The sequence below is a fragment of the Passer domesticus genome, chromosome 1 (genome assembly GCF_036417665.1).
Source record: "Passer domesticus isolate bPasDom1 chromosome 1, bPasDom1.hap1, whole genome shotgun sequence".
Classification (NCBI taxonomy): domain Eukaryota; kingdom Metazoa; phylum Chordata; class Aves; order Passeriformes; family Passeridae; genus Passer; species Passer domesticus.
The window spans coordinates 100166760-100186946 of record NC_087474.1 but is presented as its reverse complement, the minus strand read 5'-3'; the positions used below and the strand labels follow the sequence as shown (position 1 = coordinate 100186946).

Sequence of the window (20187 nt, the reverse complement as noted above, 5' to 3'; positions counted from 1 at the left end):
CCTCATGATTCATCTGCATAAAATCCATTTATTCAGGCTTTCACACTGCATCCAACTGGAACAAATTGTGTATCCTTGCTCTGCTGCATGATGCAGAGGGATGAAATGAAGGGTGGGAATCTTGTTCGCAGAGCAATGCCACTAAAATTAGAAAGGCTACAGTGGTTGTTAGTGGTTGGGAAACATGTTTCCTTCCTGCCTAATATTGGCTGGAAATGATTGTATGGAGCTGATTGCAGCTGTAATAGTCTTCTTGTGAGAAGATTCTCTTTGGCAGCAGAACTTGCCTCCTGCTCTCATGGCAGAGCTCTATACAGGAGGCTGCCAGCAACCTGATACTGATGTCAATACAAAAGCTGTGTTTGTACCCATGAGATTTTGAAAACTTGAGTTTGGGGGAAAAAAACAAAACAGGGAGAAAGGAAATAGTGATGATTTCAAAGGGTCATCTGAACCAAGTAGTCTTTCTGCCTTTGGGAATCAAATAGGTTGGTCATCCTGATATGTTAGCTGTCAGTCTCATCCAACCAACCATTGTTCATCACATATGATAAAGTAGCCTATAAATCAAACTAATATTATAATGTCTTATACTTTGCTATGATTACCCTGAAAATGGCTGAGAACTCTGGTTACATTGTCTGTAAAATAGTTTCTTATTATAGGTCATCTTCCAGAAAATCTGTAAAGCCTTGTGTAAATAAGTTTAGGGATTCTTTTCATGTTAGAATACAATATACTTTTTTTTGTACTCATCTGAAATATATTTTTGATGTCCCTACATCTTCAAAGCTGATAGTCTTTTAAGAGTTTTAAGAATGGGGAAGTTTGTTTCATCAATCATTTGTACTTTTCTGGGTAGTTTGTTGCTGCACAGGAACTTGCTTTTCATATTTACAAGGCATCATTTCTCATATGTATTGGGAATTCACATGCCCATCTTTTCCATTGAAGTTCACATCCTGCTGTGATAAATGTCAAGGTGTTATATGAATCCACACAGCCAGGTGTAAGTTCTCTGTTGTTCCAGCTGTTCTGCCAAGGCTGTTATTCATTACCCTCCAAGGATCTTGTTTCCTGTGTAACCTCAGTATTTCTCAGCTGGGACTGAAACAATATGTCATAATACTGTTTGACTCCCATTTTTAACCCTCAGAGAATTTAAGGATCAAGGATGCTCTGTAGTAGGGAAGGTGGTGGGAAGAGGTGGAAGAGGGCTGGTGCAGGGCTCCTTTTGGATCTCAGTAAGAAAGGCCTGACAACAGATGGTTAAATGAGGCACCTGCTTTAATAAGACAGAAGAATAAGAAGAGTTTAAGATAGTTTGAATGGCCAAAAGAGAAATTTTTCTCTTCATGGAGAGGATCTGCTCTGCACAGGATACCATGGGCAAAACTATCCTGGCTGTCTCTTATGCTGCATGAATGGGGGGTGTCCAGCATTTGAAGGGATGTAAAGTTTACTCACTGTTTGTCTTCTTTTTTTTTTTTTTTCTTTGTCTTCTTCTTATTTTTTAAAGGCAGTTGTCTTATTAAGCCAGTTGTTGTCAAGCCTTTCTTATTCAGATACAGAAGGAACCCTGTACTATTTGTCTCTCTCTCATAGCTCACCCTTTCCCTGGTGCAGGGGGGACAGTAATACTACGTCACCTCCTAAAAACTCCCTTGCTGTTCGAACTTTGCCCAGTGGTCCAAGATTCACTAAAACATAGCAGCAGCTGATCTGAAATCTGCTTATCTGGGTTTAATCAAGACTCACTGATTGAGCAGTGCTTATTTCTAGGTGATGCTCTTTAATGTGTTTTTTGATAAACTGTGAGGTAAAAATATTTCAGCATTCTTGCATGATGGAAATTTTATGGGCAGCCATTTTAATGGTTCGTCTGTGTTCTGAAATTTTTTTTTTATCTTTAGGATCTGTCAACACAGCAGGTGGCTACAGTAGATGAAATTTTACTGACAGTGCTATTCTCTAGCATTTACTCTCTGCATGTACCTAGATTGCTAATATGCATGGACACAGGTACATGTGATGTACCTGTATCCAATACACATGTATGCAACATACGTGTACACAGATATTAGTAACCTACTTCCTTGATTAGTACATACATGCTTCTCTAATTCCCTGCTCACAAACCACTCTTTTGAAATAGGCCAGACCCCAACCCATGGTTATGCTGTTAACTAAGAGTTACCCCTTAAGAGAGATGCCTTCTACTGCTACTCTTCTGGTGTGACGCATTGCAAGTGTCAAGTTTCATATTTGTAATAAAACAGGTTTTACAGACTCTTGGTTTCCATCTTCATAACCCTTATAGAAGAAAAAAACAGAAATAAGATACATGATATTTAAACAAGCTTTTTTAAATATTCAGAGTAAATGAAAGCAACCTTTATCTCTAAGTGTGAATTTCATACGAAATTTGCCAGGCTCTAATCCTTTGCAAATATATATGGAAATACTTTCTGCATTCACAGAATATTTCTTCAACCCTGTTAGGAATATAAAAGTTAAGGGGCCACATTTAAATGGCTGGTAAGTCATCATGCAAATTTATAGAGAGATGTGAAAGAAGTCTCTAGAGTTTTACTTTCCAGAGGAGCAAAAAATACATTTGTTATATTTTTGTTGTAAAAGTAATTGATGGAAAAAGAGAGCAGAAGAGTAGTGTATGTTATAATTTTTATTATTTTATAATTAATGAAGACAGTATGAAATTTCTTTTGCACTGAGACTGTATTACAAGAGGCATATATATAAGGCAACCCATTGTATATGTTACCTCGTGTGTCTAGTATACATCTATTTCAAGTGTATTGTGATTTAAAACCATTGGTCATTGTGTGATCAATAGACCATTCTGAAAATATTATTAAAACGTCTTAAGATTGCCTTGAATAACTTTAATGCTATCTTTCTGTTCCAGAAGTAAAAAAGCAAAAAAACCCCTTCTTTCTTCTTAAAACTTGTATTATTTTTAAAAGTACCCAATACAGCACAGTATGTTCCATTAAATGAATGTCATTTGCTTCTGCCAAAAAAACAGGTATTAACTACACTTTACTTTTAAATATCTGTAGGCAAATTTAGCTTTGCAGGAAGGAAGACTTGCAGCTGCCCAGATGGAGCTGAATAGTGCACAAAATCAGCTGGATGAGAAGCAAGCGGAGCTGGATGAAGTACAAGCCATGTATGACACTGCCGTGAGAGAGAAGCAGGACTTGCTCGATGATGCTGAGGCGTGCAGAAGGAAGATGAATAATGCCTCAGCTCTGATTGAAGGCTTAGGGGGTGAAAAGGTATTAGCACACATGTGCAGGTTTCCAGCACAAAGTAGGTGTGCAGTTTTGGGAATGCTCCATAATGATCATAGCAGTGCTCAGCAAAATCAAGGCGTGGTGACATCTTGATAACCTATGTCACTTTTTTTAGTTGTATGTATGGTTGTTTTCCTTGATGTTAATGTGCCTAAAAAAGTGAAGCAATTTCTTGTGTTAATTCTTCTGCATGAAGATTTATGTTATAACATATGAATCGTATGAGGATAAAGTTCAGATTTAAAGCCAAGAAGCCAAAATTACTTTTAGCTTTTTTAAGAAGAGGAATTAGGCTTAACCTAAATAATTGCCCTAAAATATTTATAAGAAGGATTACTCTCTTTTTCTTACCAAGTGTACAAGAATACAAATTTGAAGCTTGACTAATTTCCTGGATTATAATTGAAGCTTAGGTTTCTACTGGAGCCTTTTACAGAATTGTGGGCTAATTGTTATCCTCTGCACTGAGCTTGAAATTTACCTTTCCTATGCAGATCTTTCTGGCTCCAGCCTGAAGGTTTTCAGAGGAAGCAGGATACTCCTTTTTCCCCTCTTCTTATTTGCTTTGTTAATTCCTTCATTGATTTCACACAAAGTCAAAATTGATGAGAGTTCTGACTTCAACCATTGTGTCCTGTGAGGCCGGCACCTCAGAATTTCTTTGCATTGCTGCCCCTCAAATTACAACAGTCAAAAATCTTAGATGCTTTGTCATTTTTTTTTCAGTGAACTTCTAAATTTAAGAGCAACACAAAAATAGGAAATTATAGGGCCTTATTGTGGCTTTTATGAAGCTTGGTGCTATGAGATTTTGTAAGAGCTGTTATTCCACTCTACTTTTGAAAATTCAGACAAAAAAAAAAATTAAAGACACTATATGGCACTTGGAGGATTAGGAAAAACTGACACTGGGTTAAATGTATGTTTTTTAAATTTGAAGCATGCAGGTCCTGACCAAGATTGAATGCAGGGTGATTGTAAGGGAACAGAAACCTGGAAATAAATTAATAAGAAAAATATTAGTTAATTATTTTAATTTTTTTTAGCACACGAAAAATAATATTTATAAAATTGCAGCATGATGGAATAATTGAGATTGGAAGGGACCTCTGGAAACCATCTAATGCAAAGCACACATCCCTCGTTCCCCCCTACTCAAGGCTCAGTGCATTTTTTGGTTGGGTTTTGAATATCTTCCAGGATTCCCCCACTTCCTTTGGCAACCTATTTCGGTTTTTGACCACTCTCACTGAAATAAAGGGATTTTTTTTGTGTGCTGAATTTAAATATCTTATATTCCAATTTGTGTCCATTGCCCCTTGTCATTTCACAAAGTACCAGTGAAAAGACTCTGGCAGAATTTTCCTTTTTACACCTTCTCATCATGTATTTGTGCGCATAATTACATGTGTACAAATTCCCCCTACATTCTCTGTGTTCGAGTCTGAACAAGGTTGCCCCCAAATTTTAGATCCCTGATCAATTCTTTACCTGCAAATCTGAGGTTAAGCAAACTGCCTTTCCCTCATTAAATCCTCACTCGACTGTGATGAGAACTTTTGTCAATACCTTCCTTAAAACCTCAAGGATTGCTTGTGTCTTTCTGTGTTATCCCTTCAGATATTGGGCTGTTGAAGACCAAGGCCTGTGGATCAAAGGTTTCTTCCCCTCATCTTCTTCTTGTTAATCACAGTGTCTGTGGCAGACACTCATGTCTCCCATGCTGATCTTCCCTCTGATGCTAACTCATAGGCAGGCTCCCACCTGGCATATTGTCTGTCCATCCTCGAGTCTCCCATGCTGAACACATCATTCCACTGCTCTGTCACATGAGAGAAAACCCCTTTTCTCACCTTCCCAACCTGTCCCTCCTAACCAGCCCATAGACAGCTTATGCAGCTCTCCAGTTGTGGATGTCTTTCCACCATGTTCCCATGACCCCCATCATATCATGACGCTGCAGCTACATGCAGAGTCCTCTTTTTTTCTCCATGCTGTGCACGTTCCTTAGAAACACTTCAGAGAGGTGCCGAGCTGTGATAATTCATGTCCTATAAGCATTATGAAGGCTGTCCCCACCATTCTGTCTGGTGAACAATTTGTTTTTGTGGGTATCCTTAAGATGGTCCTTCATTAGCCCTGTTTTGTTGATTACAAGGTCCCTACAGTTTATCTCACCTCACACATTTTGTTTGCCAGACCCATCCTCCACTTCCTCACATGGCTATTGGTCCTCCTCTGCCTGACACTTCATTCCTCCTTTAAAGCTCTTACCAGTTTGACCAGCTTGTTCGCAAAGATGCTTTTTCTCCACTTGGTCAGGTGGTTGCCAAACGTCACGTCCAAGCAAACTTCTACTTCTGAAAAGAATTATTTAAAGCAAAAGGTACTCCTGTTCTGAAGAAAAGTTATTTAACAGAAAGAGATAAGTTTTTAAGTTAGATGTTTGTGTTGGTTTTGTGTCTGCTTAAGCTAACTTCCTTTTAATATTTTACATACAGCTTCGTTGGACAGCAAGCAGCAAAAACTTTCAAAATCAGATTATTAATTTGGTGGGGAATGTTCTTCTGGCCACTGGATTTCTCTCTTATTCTGGACCTTTCAATCAGGAGTACAGGAATTTGCTACTCCAATTGTGGAAGAAAGAGATGGACAATAGCAAGATTCCATACAGTAAAGTAAGCATTCATGTTTTGTTCTGACCTTTTTCTTTGCCTTGCTGAGAAATTATATGCAGAGCATTTCATTCCAGAAAAGTACATAATTGGAAGATTATATACAAGCTGTCACATTCAATCAAATTTTTAATAAATAAAAAGTCTGAACAGTTGACAACTGAGCTTCTAAACCAATATGTTTTAAATTCCTCTTTATACTGTCAGGCATTTCACAATTGGTATGTAGGACACTGCTCTAGCAAATCTGAGAGAGAAATGCTGTCTGAGATAGCTGGCCTGGGAGAAATAGCATAATACAGGAAACAAAGTAAAATTTATCAGCTTAGAATCCACTTATCTTTTCATAAGAGGAAACATCACCTTTGCACTTCCATGTGTTATCAGTACATACCCTCCTGTCATACCCTCTGCTGCGTACCCACAACATTTAATTTTGTTTAATTTGAAGTGTCTTGTAAAAAGCATTTTGCAAGGCTTACTGCAGTGTTAGCTTTTAAATCCATGCACCTTTGTCACCAGTGAGGCTGTTCTAGTGAGGCTGACATTGCAGTATCTCCTTCCCTGGCCTGTGTCTGTGCAGGCAGAGGTGGCCTAAAATGCAGTGGAGCTACAGTCCCATATTTTCAGTTTCTATTTCTTGCCACTTCATATTCTACCTTTATTAAGGTGAGCTGTCTGCATGCTGAGACTATGAGACAGGGCAAGATACCTTGCATGAATCTTGTCCTTTACTTTTACCATTATCTGCCTCAGGAGTGCCAGACCTGGCGGATGTTCTGGTGCAGAGGCTTTGCTTATGGCCAACAGCAGCCTTGCTCCTTTTCCATGACTTTTAGGAGGTCTGTCTAATTATCTTCCATGTACCTGGAAGACATATTCATACTGAAGGCAGAATTTAGGCCATAGTAATCAAAGCTGTCTTTCTGAGTTGTCTTCCACTTGGTTTTGTGAGTACCTGTGTGCATTTTCTTCAGCAGTAAAGGCTGCAGAAATAGTTCAGGAACTCTCTCTTCCTCTCAGCACAGGAGTTGAGGCATTAAGCTCAAACATTTCCTGTTCTCAGCTCTCAAAGATTTTGACAAAGCAGTGGCTGCTGAAAAATGCTGTGAGCTACTGAGCAACCTATGTACATGTGTATCATTGTGAAACAGTTAAAGGTAGATCTGCATCTTTTCAGTGTTTTTGGGATTTAGCACTTAAAACCTCTATTTAGGAGACCTCTTTTCCATGAGGGGTTTGTTCACTTCAGAGAAGTTACTTGTGAATATGTTTTTCTATATTTTTAATGTTAGGTTAGCATAATTCTTGTAATTCTGATTAACCTTGACTTGAGGGAGGGAAACTTGCAATCCAGCCCAATTTACACTGTGACTTAAAAGATGAATGACTCTGACCCACCCAGTAAAGCTCTCTGAAAACTGCTGATGATAAAAAATATGTAAGGCCAAGATGGATTTGTTCATAAAGTACCAGGAGCAGTGCAGTTTCAGGCAAGATTCTTAACCGGTGTGGCATGGGAGTTATCCTACATGCACTCATCCCAGGGAGGCTCTTTCCCAAGTTCAGTGTACAAAATGTTCTTAAAAGCTACTTTGGGCAGTATCTGTCAAGATTCTCACCATTTTAGGATAAGAAACTGGATATATAATGTCCTTAGAAAGCAATACATAAAGAACTAAAGTTCTGCTTTCATGAGAGTATTCTGACTGTATTACTATTTGGCTGCATCCTTGAAAATTTGAGGAATATTTTCTTATGGTTTCTATGTTGCTCCCCCCTTCCCCCTGCAATATGCTTCAGTTAGATGGATACTGTAGTTAATGAGTTTCAAAATGAATTTACCATTCTGTTTAGAGTTCCCATTAAAGACAGAATCATGATTTCCATCATAGTATATCCAAGAGAGTTTTGATTTTTCCCAGGGAATTAAGTACTCACAAAAGGCAGCATATGGGCCTTTCTTGATACTTCACACCACAGGAAAGAAAGCAGCTTTGCAGTTCAAGCACAAGGCTTGACATCTGCTTTAGTTTGTCACAGACTAACTGACCGTGGGCGTATGAGTCATTTAGGCATAACAATTTACAAAGATCTGTTTAAAATTAGCCACTTATCTGTTTAGTTAGGCACTTAAATTAGCTGAGTTTCAGAGTTGCAGGGTGACTGATACTTCTTGCTGTAGGTAAGAAAATATTCAAAGCTGTTTAGATTCTACTCATCTGCTTAAGGAGCTAGATATGGTTTTAGGTTCCAATTGCTGAAAAAATTGCCTATTAAATCCTTTTCTGTCCTTTGCACAAACGGAAACTTGTTTCTTAAAATTTCTGTCTTCTGAGGATGATTTGTGTTGCTTCATCATGAGTCTTCAATAATTTTAGAAGTAAAAAAATTAAAGGAGTAAAGATGCTTTGGCATCTTGCAACCACTGGTATCATTAGGTCTCATGATTGTATCACAACTCTCACAGTATTTGAAGTTTTGCTTTAGGCTTCAGACACCAAATTATGTGATTTTCGTAAGATTTACAGGCTTTTACTTTCTTTCATGTCTGTATTTCAAACATGTCTTTAGATAAAGCCTACAAGTATGAATTGTTGAATGAAAAGTGTAAGGAGCAAATAAAAAAATACCTTCAATTTTATTATTTTAAAAATTCTCAATCCTTACTAAGGTGCTTTTCTAAATTGGAGAGTTTGGTTTGCTATTTTCAGCAGTTTTTTCTTCACGTACACTTTTTTGAGAGGCCAGTCACTTTTCAGAGTGAATAAAATAAAGCAAGTTAGCTGACAAGTGCAAATCAGACTTAAGGAGAATATGCGAACTGTGAAGGGTTTTAGCTTAGCAGCAATAGCCTTTCATGATAGTTCATGGTTACTGATCCATAGCACATCTCCACATTCTTCTCTTAGTCTCCCACAGCCATCCTGTACTTGGAAGGCACTTTCCAGCAGGTGGAAGGTCTTGTGAGCAAGATGACAATTCCACTTGAACTAGCAGGAAAAGTATTTGCTATTAAAAATGGCAAAAAATCAGTTTGTCATTAGATACTGACCTGGCTTCAGAGGTTTTTCTGACACTCTCTGATGGACATCAAAGCCTCAACAGAATTCACTTTTATTACTGCTCAACTGCAGTGATTGAGCCACTGAGCTTTAAAGAAAAGGAACAGTAAGCAATAACTACCAAATACACTCTACCATGCATTCTGATCAGAATAAGAAGGAAAACCATCCAGTAGCTGTTTTAGTATAGCTCCTCTAACTGACACTAATTTTGTATTTGCATGTTTTCTACTGGTACTGATTTTGTAATTGAATATTTTCTATTAGAACTTGAACCTTACTGGTATGCTTGTTGACAATGCTACAGTGGGTGAGTGGAACATCCAGGGTCTTCCAAATGATGACCTTTCAATTCAAAATGGCATTATTGTCACAAAAGCATCTAGATATCCTTTGCTGATTGACCCACAAGGTCAAGGAAAGATCTGGATCAAAAATAAGGAAAAGAATAATGGACTGCAGGTAAATACTTAACTTACAATTCTTTAAAATGTGTGTGTCATTTGTGTCATCATGCTTTGGCCATGTGATTTTAAATCTGATGTTTATGGGTGTAGAGCTATGCAGAAACTGAAACAAGACTGACACCTATAGAACCTGTACCCTATATCAAGGTATCAATAACAGGGCAAAATAACTCACACTGATATGTTATGGCATATCTGTTTTATGATGACTCTTTTAATTTCTTGCTGTAGTGAAAGAGAAACAAAGAGGGAAGTAAAAGGTTGTATCTCATTCTCCACCTTCCTGGAGACTTGTATCTCCTGCTCTGAATCAGAGTTCTCCCCAGTAAGTCCAGGGGGAACAGAGTTATGTCAAGATTCTAAGTACACAAGTGTTTAAGTTATGGCTTACACCTGGGGTATTGTAATTTGCTATGGTCTTGTTAGTGTTATGCTGTTGGTCACCCAGACACTAGCTTTATCTCTCAGCTGAATCTGAAATAAAAATGTAGGGAACCTGCTGTTTTGGTGGATACACATATTCCTACATAACAAACAGAAAGTGCAGAGTGGTGGAACAGAGTATTAATTTTTAAATAATATACTCATTTGATTCTGTGTAATGTGCCTCTAGATATTTTAATTATACCTTTTTCAAAGAGCTGTGCTTGCAAGACAAGGATTTTTATTTTAAAAACATGTCTATCCTAAATTTTTTCCAGGTAAAAAAAAACACCTGAAAACCATGACATAAGAGATGCCTGCAAAGGCTATTCAATTATAATCTTAAAGAATTATATTAAATATATTAAATTTGAATAAATGAAAAGGAGTCTGTTTGACTTTTAGCAATTTTAAGACCGGTGGAACTGAATTGGAAATTGAACATCTGATGTCAGATCAGGCCTCCTATATAACGCTGGCTCCCTTTCTGAACTCCATAAACATTTCCCTACTTCACATTAGTGTTCTAAGCATAAATCTATTTATATTTTGGAGATATTATGATATCACAATGATGAAATAGATATGCAGATAAAAAAGTAAATAAGTGACAATAAAGAAATCTGATGATCTATCCTCCTGAGTTTAAAGCAAAACTTCCATTCATGTCAGGAGAGGCAAGTTTTGGTCCCTAAAATGTAGCCATTTGTATAGATATCCCAGGATGAGTACAATTTTTTTAAAGCTTCAATAGATTTTATGCTGTTTTCTGTGTGCTTTCAAATGCATGCTGTGCTGTGACTCAATCTTCCTAGGTTACAGCTATGAACCACAAGTTCTTCAGAAGTCATATAGAAGACTCCTTGTCCCTTGGCCGACCTCTGTTAATTGAAGACATTGGAGAGGAACTTGATCCTGCTCTAGATAACATCTTGGAAAAAAATTTCATAAAATCTGGTTCAGCATACAAAGTAAGATGAATTGTAGACATGAAATCAAAACCCAACAGGACAGATGTTGGGTATGGGGTAGTCTGAATACTGACATGATTTGTACCTTTAAAACACTTAGAAAATGTGTAGTGAATTCATGGGGTAGTTTGGGGGGCTTTTTTACCCTTAATCAGAAAGTTTAAAAAGTGTAAATGAAAACATTAAAAAAGAGTTCATAGATTTTTTTTTTCATCAGATAAAATAACAGTTTTTCTGAATTCAGCTTTCAAAAATTGAGAAATGCTTTTTATTTTCAGGTGAAAGTAGGTGACAAGGAGGTAGATCTGACAGAAGGGTTTACCCTCTATATGACAACAAAGGTGGCTAATCCTGTTTATACTCCAGAAATTAGTGCAAGAACAACTGTGATTGACTTTACTGTTACTATGAAAGGGCTGGAAGATCAGCTCCTTGGTCGTGTCATCCTCACAGAAAAGCAGGTATGGAATCTTGCAGTATTTGACTAGAGGGAAGGCTTGTTCAGTATCTGCACCAGGAGTGCATACATATTCAATGGCTTGGCTGAAATCAAATGCAAGAACAAAAATGTGAATGAAAGTTTAAAGGTTCTGCATTCACTGAAATACAATGTGAAGCTGTTTTTTAGTTGAATGGGGGAATCTAAACATTTATTTTAAGATCTGGCCTTGGAAAGAGAAGAAAGAAAATTATTCATTAAAAATACATCACAGGCATGCACATGACATACATAAAACAACTTTATTCCTTCATATATGGAAAGGGCTTCTTGTTCAGTCAGAAATCTCTTGTATTTCTAAATTCCTTTTTAAACTTAGTTTGAATTACATGAAAAAATACTTATGAACTTGATCTACTTTTGCCAGCCAGGCTCTAGTGTGCAGGGAGATAAAAGATTCTTAAGGAGCCCTGAACACTGACTTGACTCTCTTCTTACTAAAATTTGCATTGATTATGTGGAAGTTAATATAAGGAAGAAAATTCTCTCTCAGATGAGAGAAAAAACTGAGGTTTGCATTAGCAGAGCTGCTGCTTTCAGTAGGTAGCTCAGGTAGGCTGCTAATGTGAGAGGAGTTGCCTATCTAAAGGAATTAATTCTTCCTTTGACTTCCCCAAAGCATGTTCTAACCAGTGTTCTTTAGTGGTGCTGTCATTTTCTCCAGCCAGCACCCTTCCACTTTGCTCAAAATGAGCCTTCACTGAAGTAAGGACTGTTTTTTAAGGTGCCCTTCCTTCAGCCTGAGAGTCACAGAGGCTGGAAAGTCATTGTAATGCACAAACTTCCTGTGAATTGTTCCATGGAAAACAGAAAGACTGTAACAGGAGGTACTAGGGAAAAATAGGGTGGGACAAATGCTTTAGAGGCAGAACTTTTAATCTTCGCTCCAGTAGATGTAGGTTTCTGTAAGCAAAATTGAACAGCATCAGCAGGAGTGAATGGGAGTATCCTGACTAACCTCTGAAGGGAGGGAGAGGTCTAAATCAAGATAGAAGTAATAGAAGTGAAATAGGTTTCTCATGACCTACATATAAAAATCCTCTTCCCACAAGATACCCTTGCTCTGTGCTGTTTTTTTTTTTTTCTTGGACAGAACTGTTAGAGAATTCATACTGAATGTATGTAGCAACACCTAGACTGCATTGTGTCAAAAATAGAGTCACTGAAAATTATTCCTCCAGTGCTGTACATCAGCTGAAGAGAGTTGCAAGGGAACCTGGTTTATATTGGCACTACTTGCTGCACAGGGACATGGTTGCAGCTGACCAACATTTATTAAACTTCTTTTGGCAGATATGAAGACATCATGATTGTTGTCTCTTCTGTCTCAGTAAGAGGTGAATGTGATGGTGTAGATAGTTAGAGCCAATGGGATTCTGAAAAAATTAGTTCAAAGAAAAGGCACAACATGAACAGAGCTTCTGAAGAACAGGTTTTCTATTACAAAGAGACAACTTTATGATTGCTGAGCTAAAGTAATAGATTAAAGGAACCAAGACATTCTTAAAGATTTCTCTAGTGATCAATGAAATGTGATCAAAGAAGTGTTTATTCTTCCCAGCTTTATAGGTTGATCCTGTAAATATAGAAAAAAAAAAAAAAAACCAGCATATTTTTGTACTTTGATAATGGAGTTGCTGCCACTATTTGTGTTCAGAACAACTATTATTTATGTTACAAATATGGTTGTGAAGTTCCCTTGCAAGCAAAAACTTGCACCTGGTATATTTGCTAATTTTCTGAAATACATCTTTTACAGACTTATAAGGGTAAAGTGGAATTCCACATCCTAATGGGGAATTTAAGCATGTAGTTAAATGTATTTTTGAGTGTTTTGTGGAAGTATTCCTTTTGTGTAATTCTAATTGGGGTTTTTTTTGTATTAATGGTATAGAAAGAGGAGTAAATGTAGAAAGCTGAATTACTGATGCTTAAGCCATTCCCCTCTTTGGGATGCAGTCACTACTCTGCAGCCCTAGAACATATTTCAAACAGGTTTCCAAGTGAGAAGCTTGTAAAAATAAAGAAATTTGTCACTTCTTTGAAATACAGGAGAACCTCTCCGGTACTATATAACTCTGTACATCTCCTTTTTCTGTAGCTTGACATGTTGACAAAAATGAAAATGAACTGAAGCCATAGGTGTAGATAGACTATTCTTAACAGTCCTTTTCTTATAGGAAGGTTTACTGGATTGATTAAATAAAGACAGCCAGCAAAAGTATCCGTGAGCTGTGCAGACTGTGCTGTATAGATGCTTCATTTCACTTGGCGTTGTGTTGACTTATTTGCCTTTTTTCCCTTGTCATTGTCTGTCTTGTAGAAAGGGCAAAAAAATCCATATGACATAGATAATAATTGTAACATTTCCTGTTTTATAAGCAGTAGAGAATTGTATCTTTCAAAGTCACAGAATGGTAGAAATTAGAAATGGAAAAGGTCATCCAGTCAATTTTGCTCACAATGTAAAATCCAGCCATACAAAACATCTTTCAGTCCTTTATCTGATTTAATTTTAAGTACTCGATGTAATGTGGCTTTTATCACTTGCTGTTGGAAACTATCTTTAGTGGTTTTGTGCCTTACTATGAGGAAGCTTTTCCTGGTAATTCTGATGTGTTTTCATTCTCCAGCATTTATGCTTCATTAATCAAATAAATACAGGATGCATATAAATTAATTTACTATATATATTCATCATCCATATAAATTATTTTTAGTACAGAAATATTTAGTAATATTTCAGTATTTTATGGAAAAGCAAACAAAGTCCCCACTCTGACATGCATGAAATCATGTTTTCTGTGTTTTTATAAGGAATCTTTCTTTTAATTGATGTTAAATATTCTATGGCAAATTTCTTGAATACAGGAACTGGAAGCAGAAAGAATCAAACTGATGGAACAAGTGACATCCAACAAGAGGAAAATGCAGGAGCTTGAAGATAATCTGCTCTGCCGTCTAACCAGTACAGAAGGCTCTTTGGTTGACGATGAGTCTCTGATAGAAGTCTTGAGGATCACTAAAACAACAGCAGAAGAGGTGAACTTTGAATGTGCTGCAGATACATTCTGTAATTGCAATTTAAAAATAATATATATAATGATGTATGTTTATATTTTCATTCCTGTTTTATTTTTTTCTATTCAGAGCAACTATATAATAAATAAATAGTAGAAACACTAATTTGTTATTAATAAAAAATGGCAATATTTAACTGCGACCTGGATACTGTTTATATTCCAGGCATATTTTTCAGGTGTAAATTTGAATCAGTTTCCATTTTGACAGGAGCTGGAACACATGAAGACACATCTGTGTTGAAACTCTGGCAGAGGGTGGCAAAGCTCAACTAAAAATATTATTGTAGTCTTAATCAAGACCTTTTCTTTTTGCTTATGTAGTATAAGTCACAAGTAATACAACTTAATCTTCATAGTCTTTTCCATTAATTTTAAGGTCAGTGAAAAATTAAACACAGCGATGGAGACAGAGGTGAAAATCAATACTGCACGTGAAGAGTATCGACCCGTGGCAGGTCGAGGTAGCATCCTTTATTTCCTCATTGTGGAGATGAGCTTGGTTAATGTCATGTACCAAACATCTTTAGGGCAGTTCCTCGGCATTTTTGACCTATCAGTGGAAAAATCTCGTAAATCTCAAATTCCAGCAAAAAGGGTGGTTTATATAATCGAGCATCTCACCTATGAAGTCTTCAAGTACACAGTTCGAGGGCTGTATGAAAATCACAGGTTCCTGTTCACATTACTTCTGGCACTGAAGATTGACTTGCAGGCCAAGAAAATTACACACGCTGAGTTTGAGACACTGATCAAAGGTAATTTCTCTAAAAATGTTTCTGTTTTTCCTATGTCTGTACTGCCAAATTCAGATTTTGCAGTACTTGCATTAACAATGTGTTATATTCTGTGGATCTACTTGTTTTTAAGTTGTGAATGAAAGCATATATAGTCCAAGAAGGAATTGAGAGACAAATTTTCCAAAACAAGAGTAATATAGATTATTTGTTATCAAAATAATGCTTAGATGAGGATTATTTTAACTCTTATACATTACAAAATGGGAAAAAATAAGTCCATTACTTGTTAGAGAACTTACAGCCTCTACTGTCTGCCTCTTTTTCAAGTTGCCACATATCTGTGTCTGTGAGATTGTAGACAATCAGCAAAAGCTCTCTTGATGGCTGATGAACAGGCATGTGAATTCTGTACCAGGCTTAAATATCAGCACAAAAAAAATTGGAAGACTGTTACATGTTGTTAAACACTTTTCTATTGCATTGCATTATGTCACCACTGTATGTCACTACTCAGACACAATGACAAAGAAAACTTTGAGTAAGGTTTATAAAATTTGATGGTGGTTGACCTCACTGAGGTCTCCAAGATAAATGCAATCTGTTACAAAGACAAGTACAGTCAGGTGCTTGGCATCCAAATATCTCAGTTTGTTTGGCAAACACTGAGTGACTGTTCAGCTGTGGCTCAGCTGTGCTGGGTGTGCAAATGGGCATGAGGCTGAGTAGTGGTTGAGCTAAGAGGCTGCTGACGTTGCAGTCCTCGATATGAATGCACCATGTGCTTTTCTTATTCATTAGCATAGATGAAAGGAGGCTGTACTAACCATTATATGTCTGCTCTGAAGAACTGGGTTTGAGGATCCTTTTAGGTGGTGACATTTTATTTAGTCTCTACAGATAGAGTAGAAGCAGCACAAAAATTAATGGGATATCAGCTTTGGGAGGAGCTGAGACCACTTCTCAATTAGGTCATTGTTAAGTGTTTCCTCCATGCAAATGTTACGTCTCTATATCCTGGTTTACATAAAATGTTACTCCCTGAATTATATAAAACCAGTATTTTTATCATTTGTCATGTTTCTGTTTAACAATGTTTGTTTTCCTCTATAATACTTTTCACTTTGCAGGAGGTGCCAGCTTGGACATGAATTCTGTGGAACCAAAACCAAAAAAGTGGATCCTTGACACGACATGGCTCAATCTTGTGCAGTTATCTAGCTTGTACCCTTTCAATCAACTTCTAGTGCAAATTGTTAAGAATGAGAAGTCTTGGAAAGCCTGGTTTGATGAAGAAGCTCCTGAAAAATCTGTTATTCCTGATGGTTATGACAGCTTACTGGATGAATTCCACAAACTGCTCCTTGTCCGTAGCTGGTGCCCCGATCACACCGTTGCCCAAGTAAGATACATTTTTGTACAGTGGTTATGCCATGTGACATCTCCTGAAGTACTGCTAGTTCCAAACTTAGTTCTCTGCATTTCTTGTTACCATAATATTTGTTGCAGAGTGAGCTATTTTGAAAAATCAGATATTGAAATGCTCACAAAAAAATATGTGTGAAAACACTAATTTATTTAATTGCAATGAACTAAAAACTGGAACATGAAGCAAATTGTGTTGGAGCTGCAGGAATACCATTCTTTTGGTGTGGTGCTTTCACAGTTTAGTCATGCAGCCTGTAAAGAAGTTGCATTCCTCTGGTGAATCAAAAGATACATCCCTGTCCTCTTTCAGAGAAACAGTGGGAAAAGAGAAATTCACTTTTATGACAGGTGCACTAAAACAGCAGATAAACTGTTTACTTACCCTCTCTACTGAGGAAGTAATAATTAAGGCTGCCTTGTGGCAAATGTCATAAAAGAAACTGCAGTAGACTAGCAGTTTCTCCACAGATTGTGATATTTTGATTTTTCTTCTCTATGTAGGTGTAAAAGAGAGGTATGAGCCTATGAGTACCCTCTTTTCATTTTTTTTTCCTTTCTATACTGGAAAGTGGTTGTTTTTCTTTCCTGCCTATCTCAGCTTTACATTTTACATGCTGTGATAGCATCTGTGTTGTATTTAGGGGACACTATATTTTCATGGACCTCTTTTTCAACAAGGCTCTCTCCACTCTTTTTTGTTTTCTACTTTTCACTCAGTAAAGTAGGAGAGAAGTATGGGAGCTCCAACTGCTATAATTTAGACAGAGCAAAATAATAAAGCTGCTACTTCTTATTTATCAACTGATTATCTATCAACAATTATCTATCAACTAATTTATCTAATTTAACTAATTTGTTATTGTCTTGCACAAATATCTCTAAAAAATAATGTCTCTGAACAATGGTTGCTAAAATAGGTCATTATTTTAATTTTTGAGGAGAGAGGGGATCTCTTTTGTTACTCTTTTTTAATCTCTTCTTTTCCTACTGTGTTTTCCCAAGTATTAGAAATTTTACCTGTCTAGGACAAAAGTTACACTTAACGGTGGGTGATTGAGGGTTTTTTTTCCTACAGTTGACATCTTCCTCCGTCCACCTTGTTCCTCAGTGCTTCTCTTCATCATGCATGCCTCAGAATCTGTGAGAGTCAATACATAGCTAGGAAATCACCCCAGTCAAAAAAGAATTTCATGCACTAAGGTAGCTTTAGAAGTTCCTTTAGAAAATGTCTGTGAAAAGAAAAAAAATAGAGGCGTAAAGAAGGTTTGAGCTTTAAGGATCAAGTCTGAGTTTATATTTTGTAGAAATAGATATTCAGCCTAAGAGACTTGAATTGGATAACCACTGGACAGGAGAATTTGTTTGAAGTTCCAATAAATATATGGGAGATTGTAACTGGCTCAGATGAAAGATCTGCATAATCCACTATGTTGTAGAGACAGTGTCAACAATACCTACTTAGAGGAACTAATAAGGGAACTGGTACAGAGAAACTCTTTTATTTGGCTATCCACCAAGATTTAACAGGCAGTAATTTAGGGGCAATATCTGGGATGTCCTCAGAGCTGACACTGGATCTATTCTGCATGGATTTTTTTTCCAGTTCTTTAAGAAACTCCATTTAGCATTTTCTAACAACAGTGTTCACAGGTGGCTGTTGCGTGAGCAGAATTCTTTCTCTTCTGTGTTTGAAGTTTGCTATCTGAGAATTTCAATGGCTGCCTCCTGTGGACAAAAGTTGAAAAATTAAAGTTTAGACAGTTAGTGCCTTCCAATGTAGATTTTGGTAAATTCCACATTTCTAATTAATGCTAAACTTAAAAAGGTAAAGATAGATATATATTTCTGGGAATTTTTTTTTTCCAGGCTCGGCACTACATTGCAGAATCTCTTGGAGGGAAGTATGCGGAAGGATTTATTCTTGAAATGGAAGCAATGTGGACAGAAAGTGGCTGTCGAACACCTTTGACGTGCCTTTTATCAGTGGGGTCTGACCCCACTGAAAATATAGAACGTCTTGCAAAATCAAAGGTATCTTCCTAAACTGAGTTTGCTAGAGCTGATAAAGAAATTATTAACTCTTCTCTGCACTAGCATATATTAATACCTAGTGTTCTCTGGAAGTTAATTTTTGAGCAGTAGCCAAAATGCATTTACTAGGAAATTAAAATGTTGTAGTCCTCCTTTTTGCAGTTGTTTGATTCCAATGAGACCTCCGCCTTTATCCAGCGGACTATGATATCCCACTTCTTAAGAAATGTGAACAAAGCAACATTTGTGGTTTAAATTGTGTTACATTCACTGTAGGAACTGACAGTAATGATGATTACAAGAAGATACAGAAAAAAAAAAAATCATAATTCTGGTGACTAGAGGAATTAATTTTAACACCCTAGCATTCAATCTGTGCACTTGATGGAGACATTCAACATTTCCTACAGAATGGCATCACTCTGTGCTCTGTTTTATGGTTCACAATGTAGCAGCATATAAAATTTTCCCAAGAAGAAGTTATTTACTTTGGATCTCCATAAATTTTCCTCCTCGTTAGAATGCATCTTCATTTAATGGTGCAGGATTTTAGAATACACTGAGTAAGACATGCAAAAGTGGGAAGATCCACAAATCTCTTCAGCTTATTAATCAGAAAGTGGAGATGCTCATTCCATTTGAAAATCAGGGCCCTTGTTCATCTGTCTGTATTAAAATTGCTTAAATCATGACTAACTTTCACTTAGTGTTTAAATTTAGGAATCTTAAATCTGAAGTCATTAATTTGATCCTTGTCTGCTGTCAGACCAAGAGGATATTGCAGTCTTAGTATGTTTCCATGCTTTCAGGAAACGTGTATAGAATAAATGGAAAGTGAGGTTGTGAAAGAGCTGAAGGGGTTGCCTTGTTTATTCACACACAGTTTATGAGCAAGGCAACATCAGCTGGGCTGCCACAACGTGAAGTTCAACTCTAGTGTCACCTGTAAATGTAAAGGCAACCACACTGTTTAACTGTAAGGCTCTTTTCCAACCTCTTGAAGTAAAGACCTAACCACCCAGCATATAGAAACTTTTCTAGTTTACAAAAGGCATCCTAATGTCACAAACCAAAATTCAGAGATGTTTTTAAAAATAAAAATGTGTATAAAATGTGGAACTTGAGGAGCATTTCAGAAATTCTTTAGCTTTTGAAAAGCTTATCTAGAAATAATTTAATTTTCAGAAACATTGTCAAGGGAGCTTTGTGTTTGTTTTGCTAGTACGTCAACAAATTGTACTTTTCTTTGGAATTTCTCTGCTTTAATCTTTAATATAAGTTAGTTTTACCAGGGACTTGATCTTGAAGGGGGGTTGTGGTGGTGCTGGGTTTTTTTCTTCTTAATGATAACAAACTTGGGCCTCTTTGTAAAATTATTTCCCTTTTACAGTCATGATTTGTAGTCTTAAAATGGTTTTCCAGTGCTAATGGTGTCTCTAAGTATGATATTAACAGCATAAATCAGCTATCTGCTGTTCAAATTTGTAATGT

At 36.8% G+C, this 20187-nt stretch overlaps 1 protein-coding gene across 15 annotated transcripts in view; it reads left to right on the top strand.

Moving 5' to 3' along the window:
* Nucleotides 1-20187, top strand: part of LOC135306700 (dynein axonemal heavy chain 5-like) — a 149622-nt gene that overhangs the window by 95191 nt on the left and 34244 nt on the right. For 11 of the 15 annotated variants that reach the window (XR_010367487.1, XR_010367486.1, XR_010367490.1 and 8 more), the window contains 9 exons: nucleotides 3084-3302; nucleotides 5822-5998; nucleotides 9328-9522; nucleotides 10766-10921; nucleotides 11200-11382; nucleotides 14292-14462; nucleotides 14880-15258; nucleotides 16368-16639; nucleotides 18532-18696. Coding sequence is in view for 9 of the 15 variants with exons in the window: in XM_064431079.1 (XP_064287149.1) it covers nucleotides 3084-3302; nucleotides 5822-5998; nucleotides 9328-9522; nucleotides 10766-10921; nucleotides 11200-11382; nucleotides 14292-14462; nucleotides 14880-15258; nucleotides 16368-16639; nucleotides 18532-18696 (1917 nt within the window). In the remaining 6 variants the exon portion in view is untranslated. Of the gene's footprint in view, nucleotides 1-3083; nucleotides 3303-5821; nucleotides 5999-9327; nucleotides 9523-10765; nucleotides 10922-11199; nucleotides 11383-14291; nucleotides 14494-14879; nucleotides 15259-16367; nucleotides 16640-18531; nucleotides 18697-20187 lie in introns of those variants that run through there. The other 4 variants (XM_064431088.1, XM_064431138.1, XM_064431147.1 and 1 more) reach the window with 4 other exon arrangements.